Raw genomic sequence first — 21,992 nt, 5'->3', positions numbered from 1 at the left:
GATGAATTTTGTGGCGGCTTTAAAAGAATTGCAAACTGATGCAGAAATGTGGAGAACTGAGATTAATATCGGAAAAATGAGGAAATGAGATAAACCAAAAATGAGAAACTAAAAATGAGAAAATGAGATAAACAAAAACTGGCATATTTGTCCATCCTCAGCAACAGCCCTGAACTTGTTAGTACCAGCATCTGGGTTATACTAGCCCCGACCTGACAGGCAGACATCAGAAGTGGGTCCAGCATAAGTTAGTGGTGGCCGCAAGCTGAGGTGCAGACACCCCTGGGACCCTGCTCAGTGGCGTGTCACTGACAAGCAGTGTCCCACTCCCCACTGACTTCTGCTGTGTCTAGGAAGGGGCTGCTGGCTGCTCACAGGAGCAGGAGGAGAAAAAGCTGTGGACATGGCAGCAGAAGCTCCTCTTCCCTGTAATATCAGTGGCAGCCCAGTGACATCTGTGGCCTGCCCCATAACACCTCGGCTCTTGCCCAGGTATGCCGCATACTGGTGCCACATCTGCCCAGTGAAGAAGTCCCATGATCTCTCATTGTTTGTACTGGGTTCCATTGCTCTCAAATGCATCACACTTGCAACTGCTTGGTGGTGCTTGTAATCCTTTGAAGTGTACTTAAGTGGAACAAATCCACAGAAAAAGCATTTCATGCAATACAAACGGGCTTTAAAAGGGTGCAATGAGGAAACTTTTGAGGTTTTACTATTAAATATATATTGTAGACTGTGTTAAATTGGCAGTTATGTTTCAGGTCTTGGATACTGTCAACTCTGAAACTTCTGTGAGCTATTTCAGTTTCTCATATTGAAAGGAAGATGGCTTATACATTTCTATCAAAGTGCAAATAATTTGGCTTCTTTCTCTTTCCCCATCAACATATCCAAGTGGAAGAAGACAAAACAGAGGCAAAGATGAAAAGTATCCTATTCAGCCCTTAGCAGGACTGGAGCTGAGCCGCCTCCTCTCTCTTGTCACTGCATTCTTTACCACTGAAGGGTCAAGCAAAAACAGGATGATTCCAAAGGGCTGTTTCATGCTGCAGCAAGCCAGGTGTGCTACCAGGTTCCCCACTGGCATCTGGTTGGCCACTGTGAGAACAAGGTGGACCACTGGCCTGACCCAGCAGCCTCTTATGATGTTCTTGCGTTAGGTTCTCTGGTTTGCTTCAGCATAGCACATGAAAGCTGTCTAACGAGTATGCTAGAATGGCATGTGAATTTTTAAATATTTGTTTGTTGCATGCACACTTCACATTTTTAAGTGTATGTACTATGATATGTACTGTATACTTGTTAGACTTTTGTCTATAGTAAACAGGTTTAGAATACCTTTGTATTGTTTTGAAAACCTGCCACACTCCTTTGACTAGAGATGACAGTGGGGGGGGGTGTACTGTTTTGTTTTTGGATTTTTGGTTCTATTTATTTGTGCTTTTATCCTGTATTTTTATCTTGATGGTATATATTTAATAAAGAAAGAAAAAAGGAATAGCTGTGTGATACTGTTTGCTGCCAAGTGCAGCAGAGCCTCTATCTAACCACTTCCAATGCTTTTAAATATTACATGTCTCTACTCTCAGTCTGCTGCAGGAACTTTTAACGTGGGCTCTTGTTTATGCCCCCAAACACCACAGAAAAATTGTAACTGATAGTCGCAGGCAAACTCGCTAACGTATCTTGCAAATGCCATTAGCTTAACTTCAGTATGAAGCCCCAGTAGAACACCCTGCATGCAATGGTTCTCTTGCAATGTGATGAAAGACAGAGAGTTTGACGATCTGGACTCAGAGACCTCAGTGCATGTGTGTAACATGGCCTGGAATAATGGGTTGGTGCTCAGTACTAACACAGGATTGTTGGGAACAGATAAGCAACCAAAGAGCAGAGAAAGAAATGAGAGCTGCACGGTACCGTCGCTGCCAGAGGCACTATGCCTTTGAATACCCGCTGTGGGAATTCACAGGTGAGGAGAGAGCTGTTGCCCCAGGCCCGGCCTCCTTTTGGACTTCCCATAGGCATCTGGATGTCTGGCATCTGGATAAGAATTGCCTTTTAGCCGATCCAGCAGCACTTTTCTTACTTTCTTAGCTGGGGTGGGGGCTACTGCCAGAATGACATTAAAACCTTACGGTAGTTGGTACATCTGCTGCTCGGCATATAGAGCGAGATGAGCGCCACAACCCCAGAGTCATCCACGACTGGACCTACCTGACGGGGTACCTTTACCTTTACATCTACATCTGCTGCTAAGAGGTTTTTTGTTTGTTTGTTTTTGCTCAGCAGCAAAAAGTCCCCAATTCAATCCCTGTTGTCGCCTTTTAAGGCTGGAAGACATCTCTCTTTCCCCTTTCTTCCTCTCCATATATATATTTAATGCGTGTGTTTTGAACACTGTATTGCACTTCATTTATATGTTTGATGCACATCAAGGAAAAGTTCATTAATAAATTTATTATTTTTTTAAAAAAAACATATCTGGACAGTTTTGTGGATGAAAAACATTTCTCAAACCATGCTGGATTCTTTTTTTAAAAAAGCACATCATTTTTATTGATGTAATTCAAAAATAAAATAATATAGATAGATACATTAACATAAGTGCAACATCCATGCACAAATAAAAAAGGTATTAATGGTATCAAGGGCACCTTTGGCATCATTGTCACTGACTGAATGTGTGGCTCTGACTCTTAAGCATCCCCATTTTTCTGCACACTCATTGCAGGCTTTTCCCAAGTAAACACTTTCTAATCCAGCCAGAGACACAGGCAGGAACACAATGAAAGTGAGAGCCACAACCACGAGAATCCTTAAACTACCCAAAGCCAAGAACCCCAAATTCTATCCCACTGTATCTAACTGGTCAGGTCTGAAGGGGTTTTCTGTGGTTAATTCTCTCCAGTTGCATTTAGGAATCCTCAATGCATCAATAGCATATATTAAAAATGAACTGAATGGATTGAGACAAGTAGGCATGTGGACTACCTACATTCCTGGGGGATATGTTATGCTGGCTTTCCCCCAGCGGGCATTTGGACTAATCCCATCGGGCCATAGCTAGGGGTTGGGGAAGAGGTACAAGTGAATCTGCTGTGTGTGTCTGGTGGTGGTGGGAAAAGCAGAGATCAGAGGGGCTATCGAGTTGCCACTTCCAGAGTGGAACCTGAGTACAATAGTACAATAGGAGCATGGACAGGGGGACATGGGGGGGGGGCAGGGGAAAGCTTCCCCCCCTAGATCAAGTAAAACAATAGAAATACTTAACTAACTGACCAATCATGCCAGTTCTGCTCCCCTAACAAAGTTCTGCCCCCCTAACAAAAATCCTGGCTACACCCATGAATAGGAGTAGTGGGAAAAGTCTTACATCTTCTGTTCTGCCCCTCTCAGCTTTCCCTGTGGCTAGAATCCTGCTCTTAGCTGCAACCGCAAGCATCAACAACCATGTCAGGAATGTCTGTCTTTATGAGGTTGCTATTGGGATCAAAGTAGAGCAGAGAAAGGGACCGTCGCTGTGTGGGGACACAGCAAGAACGGCCAGCAGTCTGGATGTTGTTGGCTTTGACCAAGTTGAAGACAGTTGTGTGGAAGGAGGCTGCTACCCCAGGTGAGCCAGCCAGGTGCATGGGGCACTCACCCATGCAATAGTTTATCTGATAACCTTCTGGCTTAAAGATCCAGTCATTCCAACCAATGTCCCGAAAGTCTACGTAATAGTCTTTTCTGCAGCACAGGTCAGAGTTCTGGTCACAGCTCAGGCTGCGCTTAGCTACCCGGTGGCCGGGCTCCCGTATCTTGGCCTTGACCATCAAGAAGGGTTGTTGGGAGCTGCCGGTGGCAGTCAGCAAAGAGTCAATGGTGGGGTGGCAGCCTTTACACTGCAGCTCCAGGCGCAGTGCCGTCTCCTCACGCTCAAGGAAGCTCTGCAGATCTGGCATGAGGGAGAAGGTGTGCCAGCTGCTGCCTTTGCTCTCCAGCTGCTGCCGCTCCCCAAGGGCCACTCGCTGCTGCCCTGCCAGGTAGACCTGCAGGGTGATGTTTTGGTGAGCCTTGAGGTACAGCCACAGCTCAGCCTGGAGGATGTGCATGTCTTGGCCTTTCGGATGTGTCAGCTGGAACTGTAGGACCCCGGAGGGCTCTGTAGAGGGGAAGACAATCAAGATGAAAATCAGGAATGCTAATCCTGACCTGCCCCAGAAAAGTTACCACCAGGCCTGAACCAGAGTCCTTTGATTAGGGTCAAAAATATGTCCAAGAGTTGCCTTGCCCTCACTTCACATCTATTTTCTACATTTGAATTATGCCTCTGAGGAACCCCATGAGGTAGATAGGCTGAGGGTAAGTGCACCTGTGAACGTGTAGAGGGAGCAGCAGAAGCCCACAAGGCATCCCCAATATCCCCATCCTGGCCAGCTGCAGCCTCTGATTCTCTGATTCTCAAGCATGGAGAATCCTCCTAGTGATGGGGGAACCCTGATCATGCTGATGGAACCAACAGAGGCAGGGATGCAGGGGCTGGGACTAGTGTGCATAGTGTGTACTCTATTCCCCTTTCACAGTCTTTAACACCTGGGGAAATAATGCCTGACCCTAATGGTGAATAACATGATTCACCGAAGGGTGCTCTTCTTACTAGAGCATGGCTCTAAACTAAGTAATAATGGTCTTTCTAATAGATTGTTGTTGTTCATTGGCTGCCAAAAAAGTCAAGCCCTGTACAAAACATGTGGGAAGACAGGTTCTGCTGAAGCAGGCAAACAATCCCAAATAAATAAAGAACAAAATAATTAAAAACTAAAGGAGGAGACTGCTGAAATGAAAACCTACCTACTACCCCACACTGGTTCTCACCAGCTGTTCTTCCACCCCCACTAGAACTCTCTTATAAAAAGCCATTTCCTCCACTTTCCTTATGAGCAACATCACTGCCCCCTTTTGGTGGGATAGCCTGGGTTATTTTTTTTAACCACTTGACCCAACAACCTTAGAACAATATGCCAAGAAGCTTGATTGCTTAGTCTCACTCAGCATGGGGTGGCCTACCAGCCAAATATGGATGGGTTTTTCTGGTAAATATTTTTTATTTGCAGCCAAACAGATGTTGAGCCTGCAACACTAAGTCCAGGTGGATTTCTGCCATGCAATGGTCACAAAGGTCATTTCATAGTAGAAACAGCAAGAAATTATACAAATATCTAAATAAATCCATGAAAATTCTGAGTGCTTATCACTAATACCACAATATGACCAGTCACTCCTTGCCCGATGGGGGGGAGTAGGGAACCTGGAATCCTCCAGATATTGCCTACAACTCCCATCAGTGCCCCCAACCAAATGGCCAATGGTCCAGAGATTATGGGAGCTGCAGTCCCCTGATCTAGACATTCTTCTGAGTGCACCTCACTGAGATGAACAGGAAGCAGCTCAAGAGCCCTTTTCCCTAAGTTCTCAGGAGCACACAGAAAGAACGAGGTCAGAGAAATGGGTGTGTGTGTGACAGCTGTGTTCTCCCTTCACTGCCAGAGGTGTATGGGTCTGAATACCCATTTGCTGGGAACCACAAGTGGGGACAGTGCTGTTGCACACAGGTTCTGCTTGCTTGGGGGCTTCCGACAGGGACACCTTGTTGGCCCATGTGAGAACAGGTTGCTGGACTAGACGGGCCATTGGCCTGATCCAGTTGTTAATTAAATTAGGCATCAAGCAAGAAAGCAACACAGTGATGTGGGATATTCTTCCAACTGCCACCATTTGGAAGAATAGTAAATAACAGGCAAAAATCAACAGATGAAGCTTTCCCCCACTGTTATATTTTTCCTGTCACACAGCTGTTAAAGGTATAAAAAGGGTAGCAATGCTACACTAGCTTCATCCTGCTTACTAGCTACTTCCAGTGACCCCATCCTATATTGCACATTAAGCAGAGAGGGCAGATGGTGGCAGGAGGTCATCTTTAAGAGAGAAGGTAGTATGATAGAGGCGTCAGCATCACTGTCTGTGGCACACAGACTCATTTCTTTTGCCACATTATAACTGCTGGTGGAACAAGTTTTGCAGGTTTTTTAAGAAGTGATAATGGCATGGAAATGCACACTGCTGGCAACACCACTTCTACTAATACCCTCTTCACTCATCTCTCTCTCTCACTCAGAAAAAGAATCTGTCTGCAGCCTGAGATATGCCACAGAAAACTGGATTAATGAGAAATTTAGCAACCTGCCCACTCTCACCACCACCACTAGTTCCTCCACCCACATTGCCCTTCTCCCCCTGCAGCTGATATTTTCCAGCACAGTCGGAATCTACCCAGATCTCCCATGGGTAAGAAATTACAGTGCAATGAATAACTACAAGTCTCTGCTCTCAAGAGCACTTTGTATGCAGCAAATACTTGCCGGGGGTGGGGGGAGCTGTTGGCACATGCGACTTACATTCTCTCCATCATAATATTCAAGACCTGGGCCATGCACCAGGAAGAGCTATGAGGACTCACCTGTCTCTGCAAAACTAATGATCTCGTACCCCTGTTCGTCAGGCTCGGGGTTCTGCCAGCCGGAGAAGTGCCCAAGTCTGTCCATCCGGGCTTTGCCCAGGTGCAGGCGGCGCAGGGCATTAGCCACTGCCCCACGTGGCACAGGGTGGGTGATGTTGGGCCTCTCGCTCAAGTTTAGTTTCTGCAGGATCTGCTGCTTGGCTAATTCGACCAGAAAGGCTTTCTCAGCGCTGGGCTCCAGAGGCGGCACCTTACAGGAAGGACACGCAGGCTTTCCCTCGATCCAGGCCAAAGAAGTCCATAGTAGGGCCAGCGTGGCCAGAGGAGTCCAGCTGCCCTGGGGGCTGCAGGTGGGAGCCATGAAGAACCCAAGCGTGGTAGGAGGAAGATGCAGCAGAGGAGGTGGTTTTGTTGCCACGTAGTTCTTGTGACAGTAACTAGAACTCACGAACCGTGCCTGCGCTGGGACCAGCTGCTTGCATCTTAGCCTAAAAGGAATGGCAATCTGCCCGGGGTACAAGGAGGATAACTGCTAACCCCTGGCAACTCCTTTGCTTCCTCTTGCTCTCCCTGCTTCTTGGGGCTGGGTGGATCTGCTGCTGGTGCCGAGGTGAAGTAGGTGTTGATCACTCAAGAGATCTCAGCTCATTGACTGGCTGCTCCAGCGTGTCAGGCAGCTATGTGCCTCAGTTTTTGTCACTCAGCCAGTCTGGCCCTGCCCTTTGCGCCTCTCTGATTGGCCGGCTCACCTAGTGCCCCAGGGAGGTTTCCTCCAGTTGGGGAGGAAGGGCTTAGCAAAAGGGGATTACAGGCTCCCTTTGGTGGAAGCAGGTGCCTGAGGAAAGGGAACACAATTTGCCATGATGTAAAGCAAAGCAGGGGTAGGATTGCATTGGGAAGAGCTTTTCATGGCCCCAGAGTGAAGAGGGGCCTAAGGCTGGAGAAAATGGCAAAGCATAGGGGTGGGATGTGGGAACAACCCCAGAGAAAATGTGCATTGCAGTAGTCCAAGCGGGAGATAGCTAGAGCATGCATCACTCTGGTGAGACAGTCTGCAAGACAGTCTGATTAACAGCTGCCCTGGACACAGAATTGACCTGTGCCTCCATGGACAGCTGTGAGACCAAAATGACTCCCAGGCTACGCACCTGGTCCTTCAGGGGCACAATTACCCTATTCAGGACCAGGGATTCCTCCACACCTGCTCACCCCATCCCCCCAAAACAGTCTTGTCAGGATTCAACCTCAATCTGTTAGCCACTATCCATCCTCCAACCGCCTCCAGACACACACACACACACAGGACATTCACCACCTTCACTGGTTCTGAGTCTTTAATCTTTAAAGCAACAATTTTGAGAAGATGTTAGTGGGCACAGAGAAAACTCCCAAGATACAGGTAAGAACAGGTAGAACCTCTAATCACATCTATCCAGCACCACAGTATGCTAGCAAGCAGATAAATTACTTAAAAGCCTTCTGAAATGATTGCTTCCTGGAACTCTCATCTTTCAGAAGCCACAAACTCCTTATCTGCTGCCGATAAATCCTCTGGTGATTATTAACAAAGGTGAGGAAATGTGTCTGTGATTATCACCTGGTTTCCCTTTCTGGGCCATGACGTCTGTGGCAGGTGAGGTGCCACATTATTTGCACTGCTCAGGGTTCCATCACCTTGATACATCAGCGAAGTTTTGCTCAGGTGCTAAGGTCCCTCGCTGGAGTTGCGATCTTAACTTCTATGATGGAGAAAAACCTTTGGATTGCAGTGCTGTCAGTACTAACAGCTTCTGTAACCACTTTTCTGCAGCTACGTTTCGTATCTGGAATATACAATGTAAATTAAAGAACCTGTGCAAATTTACTTCATTGACCTAACTCTGGCTGTGTAATTGGGGTTCTGTATTGCCTGCTCCTTTATTGCCCTGTCACAGGGACTCCCTGCTGCTCCGTTGCCCCAGAGAGTAGAATCACCTGGAGGAACAAATGGTCGGTGTTGCATATTAGTAGCCTAACTGTGACAAGGAAATGAACCCCATCACATGCTGCGGCGGTGAGATCGTTGTTGCACCACCAGCAACACCAGAAATAACGTCAGTATCAATGCTATTTGTGAATTAAATTGCCTGCAAAGGCATCACTACAAATTCTGGCAACAGAAGGTGAGGCTTATTAAATCTGGCAAGAAGGGAGAGACATATTATTACAAATAATTGGTTGATTCAATACCTTCTCCAATGAGACTCAAGATGGTTTATATTCCATGCCCCATAAATTCTAAGGGGAGAAAACATTATTCATAATACTTCTTTTGAATTCAGTGGGAATGAAAAGCACTGAACCTGGCTAGATAGCCTACGCCCTATTTTTTATACAGTATCCAAATGGTTCAAAATACTTACACAGCATTAAAATGGATAAAACTTAATTACTATTAAGTTAATTAGCAGAAGTCAAAAGGGAGTTGATTGCACCAGGCTGGGAAGCTCAAGATATGGGTTCTCTCTCTTTGTTGAGATGAGATATGCTGGGATTGCAAGGATGAGAGTCAAGCATGTGAAATAAATCACACTCCCATGTTTAATGCTGGCATCCCCCTGGTGCCATTGTCATGTTGAAGAAGTATGTGCATGGGCAGAGGAATGGAGACAGTAGCTCTTAGCAGTGCCTTTATCTGGGGGAAAAGGTGGCAGAACTCACCACTATGGCCATCACTACCCCTCCCCCCTCACGCCACCAGCAGGTGAACCTGAGTCAGGCAATTGTTCATCTAGCTCAATGTTCTACCAGGGGTGGGAAACATTTTCCCTACCATTGACCTGTAAGAAAAATCATTTTGAAGCTGCAGCTAATAGCTGGTCAAGGCCAAATGGGCAGTGTTTGCTGAACTGCAAGATTGCAGAGTCCCCTCCCCACATCAGAAAGGCTCAGTCTCTTGTGGGTATTAGGTTGTAAGCCTTGGGTTCCTCGTCCCAGTTCTAAACTGCCTGGCAATGGTTTTCCAAGGGGTTGCAAGTAGTTGTTCCCAGCCTCACCTAGATATTCCAAGGATTGACCCACCTGGGGGCCTTTTTCATGCAGCATACAAGGTACTGAATGGGAAAGGTCATAGTTCAGCGCATGTGAAAGGCCACAACTTCAGTCAGCCTTTCCAGGTAAGGCTTGCGAAAACTCTGTTCTGAAACCCTGATGAGCTGCTGGCAGCTAATCCAGAGGAAGACAGTCCTGAGCTACCTGAACCAGGGATCTGGCTCCTTAGGTGTTCTGTCAGGCAAAAAACCAGGCACTTTCTTGCATATTCACCTCTGGCGACTGAACGGCCTAGTTTAAATCTCTCTCTCTGTCTCACTCGCTCCGTGTCTGTGTCTGTGTGTGTGTGTGTGTGTGTGTGTGTTGGGTTAGGATAGCAGGAGTGCAAATGCTTGCATACTTAGAATAACAGAATTGTCCCTGAGGATCATCTGGGAATACACCTTGCAATACAGGGAATCTGGGCGGCCACAGTGAGGAGATTGCTGGACTTAGATTGGCATCCTTTGGCCTGACCACCACTGGGTACAAAGCCACAAGTTCAGTGCCCCCAAAATGACTCCCAACTTTGGCAAAAACTGCTCATACCACATCTGATACCATATTTAGAGGACATGGGTGTACATAGCCCCATGTATGGATGGGCTCCAGGGTGATCTGTTCCTAAGAGGTGAAGAAGATATTCAAAAACTTGAAGCAGATTGAGATGGGGCTAATAGCAGGGGCTAAATTAGGCTTTATTTCACCCAGGTCAAGGGCCCACTTTGGCACCCCACACCACCACCCCAATGCACATTTGCATACACTTACACACAGCCTGGGAGCTCAATGGCGCTCCTCTGGAGGCTTCACCCGAGCCAAAAAATCAATATGGACTTGCTTTAAATTTAAATTTTAAGTTACAATATTTAAAAAGTGATTTTTAAAAATCACTATTTAGGAAAAATGGATCTTCTTGCAGTGAGTTAAATTTAAATTTTAAAGAAACTCCATCTTGTGACATTAAGACCCATGAAGTTCTGAAGAGATTGGTGTTTTTAGTTTTGACATATCTCAATGCTGGACTGAGCTTTTAAGGTTTTTGTGTAGTCAGACAAGGCCAACATTGATACTTTTTTGAAATTTCAAGCCCTCATAACTTAGAAATGGGTTGAGATAAAATGCTAAAATTCTAGATTTAAATTTAGTTTTCCTCATTCAACAAGAGTACAAAATATTAAGAAAATTGGATGACATAAGGTAAAAAAGTCGGATCACTTGACATGGAATGACCCAGAAACAACAAAAAGCACAAGTTCCTAGACCATTGCTGTGAAGATATAGGAAATCCTAATGAAATTACAGAAGCTGAATAAGAGGGGATTTCCAGGGGGCTTCAGTGCTTTCCCGTTGCCCTTCTGAGAGATAACTAGAAGAACAATAAATTAATGTGGAGTGCAAAATTCGGCTTTCCTTTGTACAACTTTTTTTAACACGGAGACTATTATACACACTTGGGCATAACTTTCAGCCTCACTGTAAGCTATTGATCAGAGCAGAACCAGCCACCAAAACAAGGTATCCCCTCCCTTTTATCAGGTAACTACTTCTGCCTTCTTGCTGCTTCTGTTTTTGTTTTGTTTTTTAGGTAGTCAACATGAAATATCATTTTGTTCATATACAAGTACAGTGGTACCTCGGGTTACATACGCTTCAGGTTACAGACTCCGCTAACCCAGAAACAGTGCTTCAGGTTAAGAACTTTGCTTCAGGATGAGAACAGAAATTGTGCTCCGATGGCGTGGCAGCAGCGGGAGGCCCCATTAGCTAAAGTGGTGCTTCAGGTTAAGAACAGTTTCAGGTTAAGAATGGACCTCCAGAACGAATTAAGTACTTAACCCGAGGTACCACTGGATGTCATAAACTCATATGAAATGAGTTCCAGCAGCTCTGGCTCCTTGCCATTTTTTTTTAGAAAGTGGGCTTCTCTTGGAGGAGCAGGCTGGTGTTTTAGTTCAAACCAAATTCCCTTTTCCTCCCCCCCTTTCTTTCATAGTCTTTCACCCACTGCAAGAAGCTGTCTCTGCTCTTAGAGTGCTTGATATACTCAATGTGCACATTAATTCTCTGGGCAAGAATCTTGCCCTTAACCTTCTTGTTTCACAATAATGCCCACAGCATGCTGGGTAATGTTGTATATCCTTCCAGTCTTGCCATAGTAATATTTGTGGGGCATGCCTTTCTGAATTGTGCCCATGCCCTTTATGTCAACAAAACCACCTTTATAGATGCACATGTAGGTGGCAAGAGGGACAACACCATGTTTGCGACATCCCGCTCTCCCTCAGCCGTTGTTTGGAAGCAGTGCCCGGGTCTGCTTTCCCCCCTCCTGTTCCTGTTCCCCTTCCTTGCTGCTTCTGTTGTGTAGGAATTTGAACCCAAGACCTGAGACGTTGCACAGCTTCCACAACTGGCCTTGGCAGGGAGCAGTTCTGCTGACATTCAAGTATCTGGCTGTAGGGTAGAGGGGCACAATGGGATTAAAGTTCTTGGGATAGTTGGTTTTGGCTAGAGAAAGAGGCAACGTGTAAACATGGCTGTCTGGGAAAAAAACACTGGTGCAACATGATGCAACTGCAGGGCCAGGGCCGAAGTTCACAGCACACTAAGTTTGCTGGCAACTCAGCTCCCAGAATAGGCCAGGAATGTAAATAGTTAGCAACTGACCCTGGCATGATGCCAAGGCACGTGGCCTATGGTGCCTACACCTGCTCAGAGACACCAGCTACTGTGCACGGAAGAACTATTGCGCTGGGACAAGCTTGTTATTCGTCACATTCTACATCCTGACTCTGAAAGTGTCTGGTTATGTGGACCCTTGGCTAGGACAGTAGCTGAAGTCGGGGAAGCAAATGAATTAGAGTGATGGAATACCCTTAGAGCAGAAATAATTTGAGGCCATGGGTTGTATCCAAATAAATTATACTCAAGAGTTGTGTGTGTGTAGAGCATTTCACAAGCGAGGAGTCACCACAGAAAAGGCCACCTATTGTGGAGGAGGCACACAAAGAAGGGTCTCTGGTGATGATCACAGGATCAGGGTCGCTTCTTCCTATAAGAATAGGCGGTCCTTGAGGTATTGCAGTCCTGAGCATAATTGGTACCAACCAGGAGCCTTAGCGGGAAATTCCCCATTGACACTTCCAGCCTGTGAAATTTGCAGCAGGCCATAGGCCTATTTCGTCCTGTACCTCTTAAAGTTGCCATTTGGAGCACTGCAAAATGGGATTTCCTAATGCCTCGTATTCTAAGCCTTAGACTTGGAAACCTTATTATCAATCTACCCCATAAAATATCAAAGGAAGTGGAGGCCCCTTGGCTATGAACAGTTCAATGGAGAGCAGGCAAGCCGACTCAAGGGACCAGAAGCATCTGCTGTCCCGGGAAGCCTGGAGAACAGAATCTCCTCCAAACCGTTCAGTTGTCTTTGGGGTCCCTTTATGGGGCCCTCATCTTTCTCTCCTGATTGGCTATGAGGGCTATATGAACTTCCTGTTTCCAAGGAACACAAATTTTGGAAATATCAGATCTCGTTGTCAGAGCCAGAGCTACGGGGGGGGGGCACTTTTGTTCCTGGTGAAGCCTCCCAAGGGCGCCCTTGGGGCTCCTCGCTTGCTTGCCTGCCAGCCAGCCGTGTGAGCACCTGGGCACCTGGGGCATTGCCAGGCGAGGCTCTGGTTGGGAGCTGGGCTTGGGCCGGAGCGGGCAAGGGCCGGGAGTGGTGGGAGCAGTGCCAGCGGCCGACAGGTGAGGCCTGGAGGCCTCCCGTCCTCTAGAGCCCCTTTGGCTGCCTACCCAAGGCGAGTTCGCTGCCTCTGGTGGGCCTGGCCCCCCTCGCCTGCATCCAGGGTGCAGCCTTGGCTCCCGTGCAGCTTTGGGTGCCCCCCCCGATCCGTGGTGGGTGAAGGTCCCGCCGTGCCCCTTAGCCCAGTCCCAACTGGGGCGCTTTGAGAATGGGGAACAGCGTTGCTCCCACCGCCAGGAGTCGAAAGTCATCTGGTCTCAGGCATCCATCCCATATCATGTAGATGGTTACCCTGGAGTAAGTCACATTGTACTCTGTCCCTTAAAATACAGGACAGTACTGTTTTGGGGGCACAGACTCCTCTGTCCCGTTTGGCCCCCCATTTGTCCCATTTTTGAAGTCATAAAAAGTAAATGTTGGCCTTTGTGCACCCACCCAAACTTCCTTATCTTGTGTGCAATGTGACTGCTAGCTGCTTAGACAGTGAGCCCTCCCTCCCCTCCCAAGCTGGCCGATTGACGCTCCAGGCTAGCCAATAGTTGGGCTGACAGAGGCAGGGAGGCAGTGCGTACCTGCAGTTCAGGGCGGGACTGTTTAGCATGTGGCCAGCCGTTTGGGGGAGGAGGCTTTTTTATTTTGATCCACTACCTTTTTATTGGGATGTTGGTGGTGCTGTAGTCTAAACCACAGAGCCTAGGGCTTGCGGATCAGAAGGTTGGCGGTTCAAATCCCCGCAACGGGGTGAGCTCCTGTTGTTCGGTCCCTGCTCCTGCCATCCTAGCAGTTCAAAAGCACGTCAAAGTGCAAGTAGATAATTAGGTACTGCTCCAGCAGGAAGGTAAAAGGAGTTTCTGTGCGCTGCTCTGGTTCTCCAGAAGCGGCTTAGTCATGCTGGCCACATGACACGGAAGCTGTACGCTGGCTCCCTTGGCCAATAAAGCGAGATGAGCGCCGCAACCCCAGAGTCGGCCACGACTGGACCTAATGGTCAGGGGTCCCTTTACTTTGACCTTTTTATTATTAGCGTTTTGTCCCAGAAGCACCCACTGTGGTGTGATCACTGACCAGTTGTCCTCTATTAATCTTGCCAATTAGTTGTTTTTGAACGATGCTCTTCCCCCCTTCTCACACACAGAACTAAATGCATATTTTAAGATGCCACATGTCACATACAACTGTTATAATTGGTTGGGTTTTAAAAAAATCAGTATTTTTCCAGCACTTCTTATACTCTTGTATTGGAGACCAACCTTGCTACCCTTTATATTACAAATGCAGGGAGAGGAAGCAGAGCCTGGCAGAATCACCAGAACTTAGTGACTTCTAGGCAAATGCTGAAACTCCAAATGGTGACCTGCTCAGGGAAGCTGTTCTTGTCTGTTTAAATAGGCAGGAATGGGTTGACCCACTACCTGAGAACAGTGGCATAGCAACCAATCCTTTCCAGAGGACTCTGGAGATCATACCTCTGGGAGAGGAATAGGGGGTATCCAAACAAACTAGGATTATTTGGGGGACTTAAAGCGGTTTAAGAGGGCTTTAAATGATGCTTTAGTTAAAATGACCCTCAGGGACCCTTCCAACTCTACATTTCTATGATTCCATGAATGCCTATAGATAACATATGGATTCTTTTTAAAATGCCTTAAATATGTGACAAGAACAGATGTAACAGTGGCTGGTGAACTTGTCTGACTATGGGGTGTGTGAGTGACAGAATTGGCATTAGCAGCTATATGGAAAGGGATGTTGGAGGCATCAGGAAGAGAAACAGAATTTGTTGCTATCTCCACCTCTCTCAGGAGTGCGTGCAGGAGCCAGGCCCTGTGACCAGTAGGGCTTTGCAAGACTGGGGCTTTCCTATGTTTGTTCTGGAGAGGCAAGGTGCGGCCGCACAGGTGAGGCCGCTTGGTAACTCACTGCACCTGGTGGCAAGAGCCGGGAAGGGATATAAGGTCGGCTCTTGGCCACAGCAACAGGCTTCCTTCCTTGACTCCTTGCTTCTTGGACCCCTGACTTCTTGATTCCTGGCTCTCTGATCCTCGGACTCTTGGCTTCCTGACTCCTGGCTTCTGGACTCCGGTTCCTGCTCCCAACCTGCCAGTGGATGAGTCCATTATTTTTGTAAGGATGAAAGCTGCTTACTAGTTAAAACTATCAAATGGCTTGGATCCAACATTTAATTACTTATTTAGGATGTTTATAGAGACTTTCATATTAAAATAATTCACTGAGCAGTGTTGCATAAAATCAGAATGAATCCAGCAAAATTATGCAAGGAACAGAGGCATGTTTGCACACAGCTGATACCAATGTTCTGAAAATGGCTGGGTAGAAAGAAGAGTTTTAAGCAGGTTTTAGAAACCATCTCCTCTAAATCCTGTTACAATTTTTAACATCTTAAAAACATAAAAGAGCCCTCCTGGCTGGATCAGTCCTATCTAATCCAGCATCCTAGTCTCAATGACTAACTGATGCTCACGAGAAGGCTGCAAGCAGGATGTGAACGCAATTCCCAGCAGCTGTTGGTCAGAGGAATATTGCTTCCCACTGTTGTGGAAGAGCATAGCCATTGATAACGTTCCATGAATTTGTCTAATCCTTTTACAGATCAGTCGGTAGAGCATAAGACTCTTAATCTCGGGGTCATGAGTTAAAGCCCCATGTTAGGTGAAAAAATTCTGCATTGCTGGGGTTTGGACTAGATGATCCTCATGGATCCTTCCAACCCTACAAGTTTGAGGTTCTGTGATTCTGTGTGTGAGTGGGTGTGGCATGAAGAGAAAGAAAGAGAAGGGAGTTTGCTTGCACACCCAGCCTTCTCTCTTCCTAAAAGTGAGTGATCCTCCTCTTTCCCCAATGAAGCTGAAGATGGGGTCCCCTCTTGGGTTTTGCAACTATGTAAGTTACTGGTGCTGCAGGCAACCATCAGGTCCCGATCTCATTTGCAGGGTGAGGGAAATCCTGGAGAGGGGAGAAGGCGGACTTCCAAGCAAAGTTGAAAACGCCCATGTTTTGTTGCTGCTAGCTGCTTGCTTTGCTGTTAAATCTAAGGAAGGGGAATGCTTCCGGGTTGGCGCCATCGCCGAATGGTGGACTCCCTCCGAGCTCCGGAGGGAGTCTGCTCGGCAGGGGCTGGGTTCTACCGCGCCGGCGACGCGGGGACCCTCAAAAACCATGGGCGCTGAAACCCATGGGCATGGTGACTCGGCTGGCACCGTTTGCGCCCCCCCGACCACGCGAAGGAGCCTTTTTAAAGGCTGCGGAGCGGGTGACAGGGGGGTGGTGGTGCTGTGAGTCCTCCGCTTCCCCTGCCGAGCGAAGCTGCATGCCATTTGGCGGAGAGCGCTGACTTCTTCCATTGAAAATCTGGACTTAAAAGAACAACCCGTGAGTAATTGGAACTTGGATTAAAAAGGGGGATAAATTTTTTCTTAAATTCGGAGCGAGCGGGGGAGGTATAAAAAGGAAGTCAACCTCCCCCCTGTTGTAGAGGAGCTAAAGCAAAGGACCTGACAACTAAGATCGAGCGCAACCTTTTCTTTTGATAAAGATATTAATTTCGCGATGGAAAATTATAAGCTGGGCTGGAGGAGAAGAGTGGAATGTGAATTAAAATACAACCCCCCCCCCGGAAGCCCCGGGAGCGATCTGTGAGAGCGCCTGGAGAGGAGAAATAGAGGTTTTGACAGCTGTCAAAGGAGCTGCCAAAACTGAAGAACAAAAAGAGAACTTTGTTACGAGGACTTTGCTGGTTACATTTGTTATAAATTGGATATAAACTGTTTAAAACAAGGAATAATAAGTTACTTTGACTGGTGGGTGAGATCGGGAATGAAACTGAGTTACTATAATCCCTCTAGAGGAGCTGTGGGTTATTACAAGTATCGCTGGCATGGAATTTGAATCGGACATTTTATCTCCTGGGAAACTGCAGAAATGGAACACTATTTTGTCTACAGAGGTCTACACACTAAAGGAGACAATAGATTTATCTATTGAAGAATGGAAGGGACTTGACGTAATGTTTTGTTCCTGAATAACAAAGCCTCTGTAGAGGAATTACAAGCTTTTTGGAATTAGAACATTTGTGCAGGAGAGCAGGGGGGAAAAAAAAAAAGAGGAGAAGAGAGAACATCAAGAACAACAAGAAAAACAAGAATTGGACAAAGTTGGAAGATAGACCCTTTCTAAGATTGGACATTTGAAATTAAAGATGATTAAAAGATGGTAAAGATTACTAAAAAGACGGCAAAGCGGACTGGTGAAGGATTATGGCTTAGATTATGGTTCAGATGTGGGAGCTCCAGGAGACAGTGGATTTGATGGACATTGGGAACGCAACCGGGAAAGGGGGGAGGGAAATTTGGAATCCAAAGGGTGTTAAATTATATTTTATTCTTTTTTTAATTCTTTTATGTTAATCTGTATCTTATATTAAAGAGGGGAACTCGTGGAAGGGAACAGGTCGATTTTAGGGGATGGGAAAATATTTTTTAAATTGGGTTAATGATAATAATTTTTGAAATTTGGGGTAAGAATTTGTTGAATCTATTTGAAAGAATTGGAATACAAGAGGGGGTGGGGAGGGGGAAGTCCTGGAAAGATGATATTGAAAATAAGGCCTTAAATTTGGATGTTTTTCTTTTTTTTGTTATATTTGAAAATCTTTAATAAATATTATTAAAAAAAAAAATAAATCTAAGGAAGGGAATAATAGAATATCTTCTTCTCTTCCTTTTTCCTCCCCTCCACATCTCAGAAAACAATTAAAAATGGTGGAGAGATCAGACCTCCTTAACTGGGTAAAGACTGTGCAGTCTTATACTGCAGTTACCGTATAAGCATTTTTACTCAGAAGTAAGTCCCACTGTATTCAATAGGACTTACACTCTGATATATGCCTGATCATTCTCACAGTTTCCATAATTATTATTATATTTATATCTTCGCTCCAAGGAGAACCTTTCCTGTGGGAACTGCTTAACATGTGGACCTCTTAGCTGTGGGGAGAAGTGGGGCTGCCTTTGCTTAGCAATATGTGAAGGGGGAAAACACCCACCCACCCATGAAACTGCCTGATCCTGTGTCAGGCCACTTGGTCTCCAGCTCAGCCGTGCTCTGGAGTAAAAGTCACTTCAGGGGCCTCCGCAGAGGAAGGGGCTGAAAGAAAAGGCAAGGAATCAATTAAAACATTAAATAAAAAACACAACTCTCTGTTCAAATAATACATTCCCTACTTTTTATGCCCTTTAAAAACAAATGTGCAAGCCCGTATATATATGCGTATGCTGAACTGAATACGAAAGGAAGCCTAGTTTTGCCCTGTCTTTGCTCACCAGTAAGTAGCCACAGCCAGCCTCCACACAACAGGAACTCAAAGAATGAGCTACAGATAGGTAGCCGTGTTGGTCTGCCATAGTCAAAACAAAATAAAAAAATTCCTGCTGGAAGGAATTTTTTTATTTTGTTTTGTCAAAGAATGAGCTTCTAGGTTGGAGAGCATGATTATTATTTTTTTGCCAACGAGCTTCAGCACCTATGTTTTCAGAAAGTACCCACTATCTTCACCCTTTCAACCTTTCCCCTGGAACTGTGGGGCCTAGGAACTTGTTTGGTGGGTTTAAAACACGCACAACAGTTTGGGGATTCTCAGAAATCAGAGTGATGCATGCAATGTCTGGATATCACTCAAAGCAAGCCTTCTGGGTGTTTGGTATGTTTGCAGTCACGAAGTAAACACATGTCTCTGGCTTTGAGGGAGCATAGTGGAATCTACAACCCCAGACAAACAGCGTTTGGTGTCCCCAAACCGTGTTGTGTTTTGTGCAGGGCTTCCCAAAGTTCCATCCCTATTCCAAAAAGCATCTAAGGGAATCTAGGCCAGAGGTCAGTACAGTATTTTGAGAGTCATGGTACACATTGCATAAGCTGCTGATCAATGGAGCATTTCCCAGAAAACAAACTTTGCACCCAATCCAACTCACACACTAATGAGAAGCTGAAAGGCGTGACTGGCTTTACCTGTGCAACATCAATCATAGCATTTGTGCCTGAATACATATATATACAGTGGTACCTCGGGTTACAGACGCTTCAGGTTACGGACTCCGCTAACTCAGAAATAGTACTTCAGGTTAAGAACTTTGCTTCAGGATGAGAACAGAAATTGCACAGCGGCAGCACGGTGGCGGTGGGAGGCCCCATTAGCTAAAGTGGTACGTCAGGTTAAGAACAGTTTTAGGTTAAGAACTGACCTCCAGAACGAATTAAGTTCTTAACATGAGGCACCACTGTATTCTGGATAAGCCTACGAGTCTGCAAATGCCCTTTAGGAATTGCCCTTTATAGTCTCAATCCTATCTTTGCAGTCTTAAAGGCGAGAAATGGTTTTGTTGTGCATGTTTTTAAAATTGAAAACTGAGATAGCCAAACTGGAAAAGACATGGAAATGCAAGAGTAGGCTTTTAACAAATTTGATTGAACCAGATTAGGTCTAAAAGACCACATTTTCCCATATGGGCGTCTTTGGACTCTAAGATCACCATCTGAGTTTTTTCTCCAGATGCCATCTCCAAGGGAGGTCTGCAAAGTGGCGATGAGAGAAAGGGCCTTTTCTGTGGTAACTCTCCATCTATGGGATGCTCTCCCCAGGGAGGCCTGCCTGGTGGCAACTTTGCCATCTTTTTGGCACCAAAGCCATTTTTGTTTTTCCAGGCACTTGAACAGCACCAATGATTGAATGGTTTTATCCTGATTATATTTTAAATTTATTTATGTATTATGAGTTTGGGGTGTTAAATTGTATGCCAAGACTCTTCTAATCCCTGAATCCAGCAAGTGTTAAAATTTAACCAAGACTTCTAATTCTTAGAATAGCCAGGCTAACTTCCTGGTGAGGTGATAACCTGGGTGATGAGCCATTAAGAGGAACAAAGGAAAGGGGCTCTGTGTGAGACGGCAAATGGGTTAGCTCCTGTCAACACTGAGAAATTCATATACTTCGTTCCCCTAAGCAAATAGTCAACATTCTACACCCAGGTAACTCAAATTCTACATCAAGAAAAGCAGAATTCTGAATTCTTCATAAATGTGTCTGCGCTTGTAGATTCTTCTTCTGTTCTTGAGGAAGGTTTCAAGCTTTTGAACACCAAGCTGAGATTCTCAGAATGATGAATTGTGTGCCCATTGCAGCATCACTTCTATGATGAGGTCACAGAAACACACCCTATGGGCAGCTCTGAATTAGACCGTGTTTCCACTGGCAAATTCACAAGGAGCCCATGGCCTGTACTTCTTTATGACTGCAGATCAATCCCTTTAGTTTTAGACACCAATTAAAATCTGCTTAGCAGTTTAACAAAAACAAACCCTGTTCTAGTGCTCATCCCTATATGGCAGACAGAATTTTCTAGTCTCTGGCATAACTGCCTGCTAGTCTCTATATGAGATTCATAGCTGTTTGGGCATTGGCAGTTCCCCTGCTATAGTGCTTCTGCTTTTAAAAATATAATCTAGACCCTTCTTTTGATTTTCTGCTGTTTTGATACTGATTGATAATTTGCACACACTCTGAAGAAGCAATGGACTGCAACTCTATTGCCACCCAGTGGCAGTGTTGGGAATAACAATTGGTCTCCCAGCCCTCCACACTTCTACATTTCCCGCTGCTTTCTTGCAGAAAACCCATGCTGGTGGGGGCTGGAGTTCAACAAATGCCACAGGTTCCTCAGCTCCGCTGTGCATCATGATCCTCTCTTGCCATGATCCCCTCCTACACTGGCTGCCACAAATCCCCTGCTGTGATGCCAAGACCCCCAAAGGTGTCATTAAATTTCTTTTTTAAATGCTCGTGCCCATTTTTGCACTTTGGCCCCCATAGGATTGGCCATATACCAATGCAGCATTTGGCCCCCAAAAAGTTAAACTAGATCCTGAGAACAGGGATCTCCATGCACAAAAACAGGACAAGTAATATAGAGTTGTATAGAGTTTCGGCATTCTGATCAAATCTGTCCATTTTTCTATTAGTTAAAACATGTTTTTGATTATGAATGTAATTGGTTTGATTTGAATAATGTGTCAGGGCCGGCCCACCCATGAGGCAAAGTGAGGCAACTGCCTTGAGTGGCAGGATCCACAGGGGCGGCCGATCTGGCCTCCAAGAAATGCATCACCCACTACTGCTGCTATGATGGCAGCGACGGCTGTGTGCGCTCCTTGGAGGCCAGATGTGCCACCTCCTTGGCAACTCATTCTCCAATGTCACTTCTACAGCAGTCTCTCGACAAATAGGAGGTGCTGCCGGTCTCCTTCCACCCCTAAGGAAGAAATGGCGGGGGCTGGCCTTTGGGGTCTCCTGCTCTCTGCACCTGCCCAGGGTGGTTCAGAGCAAGCCCCTTCCCCGCACCCTGCAATAGTCTTTGATTCCAACTGTTTGCCCCCCCCCACTTCATGCACCCCCTCATTCCAGATGTAGATCTTACCTGGCGGTGGCATGGAGGCGGCATTTTGCGGTTCGCCTCAGGGGTCAAAATGCTCTGTATTGTGTTACTTCTATATGAAGCCATCTTGATTCACAATCTTGACTGGGCCCTTAGCTGCTCATATTCTATAAAAGCAGAGGTGGACCTTGGTGTCTCAAATGTCCGTGGCGCCCTGTGCCACCTACCT

At 46.1% G+C, this 21,992-nt stretch overlaps 1 protein-coding gene across 2 annotated transcripts; it reads right to left on the bottom strand.

The window, feature by feature from the left end:
- Positions 1–3,257: 3,257 nt before the first annotated feature.
- LOC307210904 (inhibin beta E chain-like) lies at positions 3,258–21,799 on the bottom strand. 2 transcript variants are annotated; one of them, XM_079967110.1, is made up of 3 exons: positions 21,780–21,799; positions 6,506–7,340; positions 3,258–4,150 (listed from the first exon to the last, which is right to left on the bottom strand). In XM_079967110.1, exons 2-3 carry the CDS (start codon positions 6,864–6,866, stop codon positions 3,429–3,431), a joined length of 1,083 nt encoding a protein of 360 aa, XP_079823236.1. In that variant the 5' UTR covers positions 6,867–7,340; positions 21,780–21,799; the 3' UTR covers positions 3,258–3,428. The 2 variants fall into 2 exon arrangements, with proteins under 2 accessions (XP_079823236.1, XP_079823235.1); XM_079967109.1 differs by lacking the exon at positions 21,780–21,799 and adding an exon at positions 8,735–10,405.
- Positions 21,800–21,992: the final 193 nt, after the last annotated feature.

The sequence above is a fragment of the Podarcis cretensis genome (assembly GCF_951804945.1).
Source record: "Podarcis cretensis genome assembly, chromosome: 2".
NCBI lineage: Eukaryota > Metazoa > Chordata > Lepidosauria > Squamata > Lacertidae > Podarcis > Podarcis cretensis.
The sequence above is the reverse complement of the archived record's forward strand: the minus strand, read 5'-3'. Positions and strand labels throughout refer to the sequence as shown.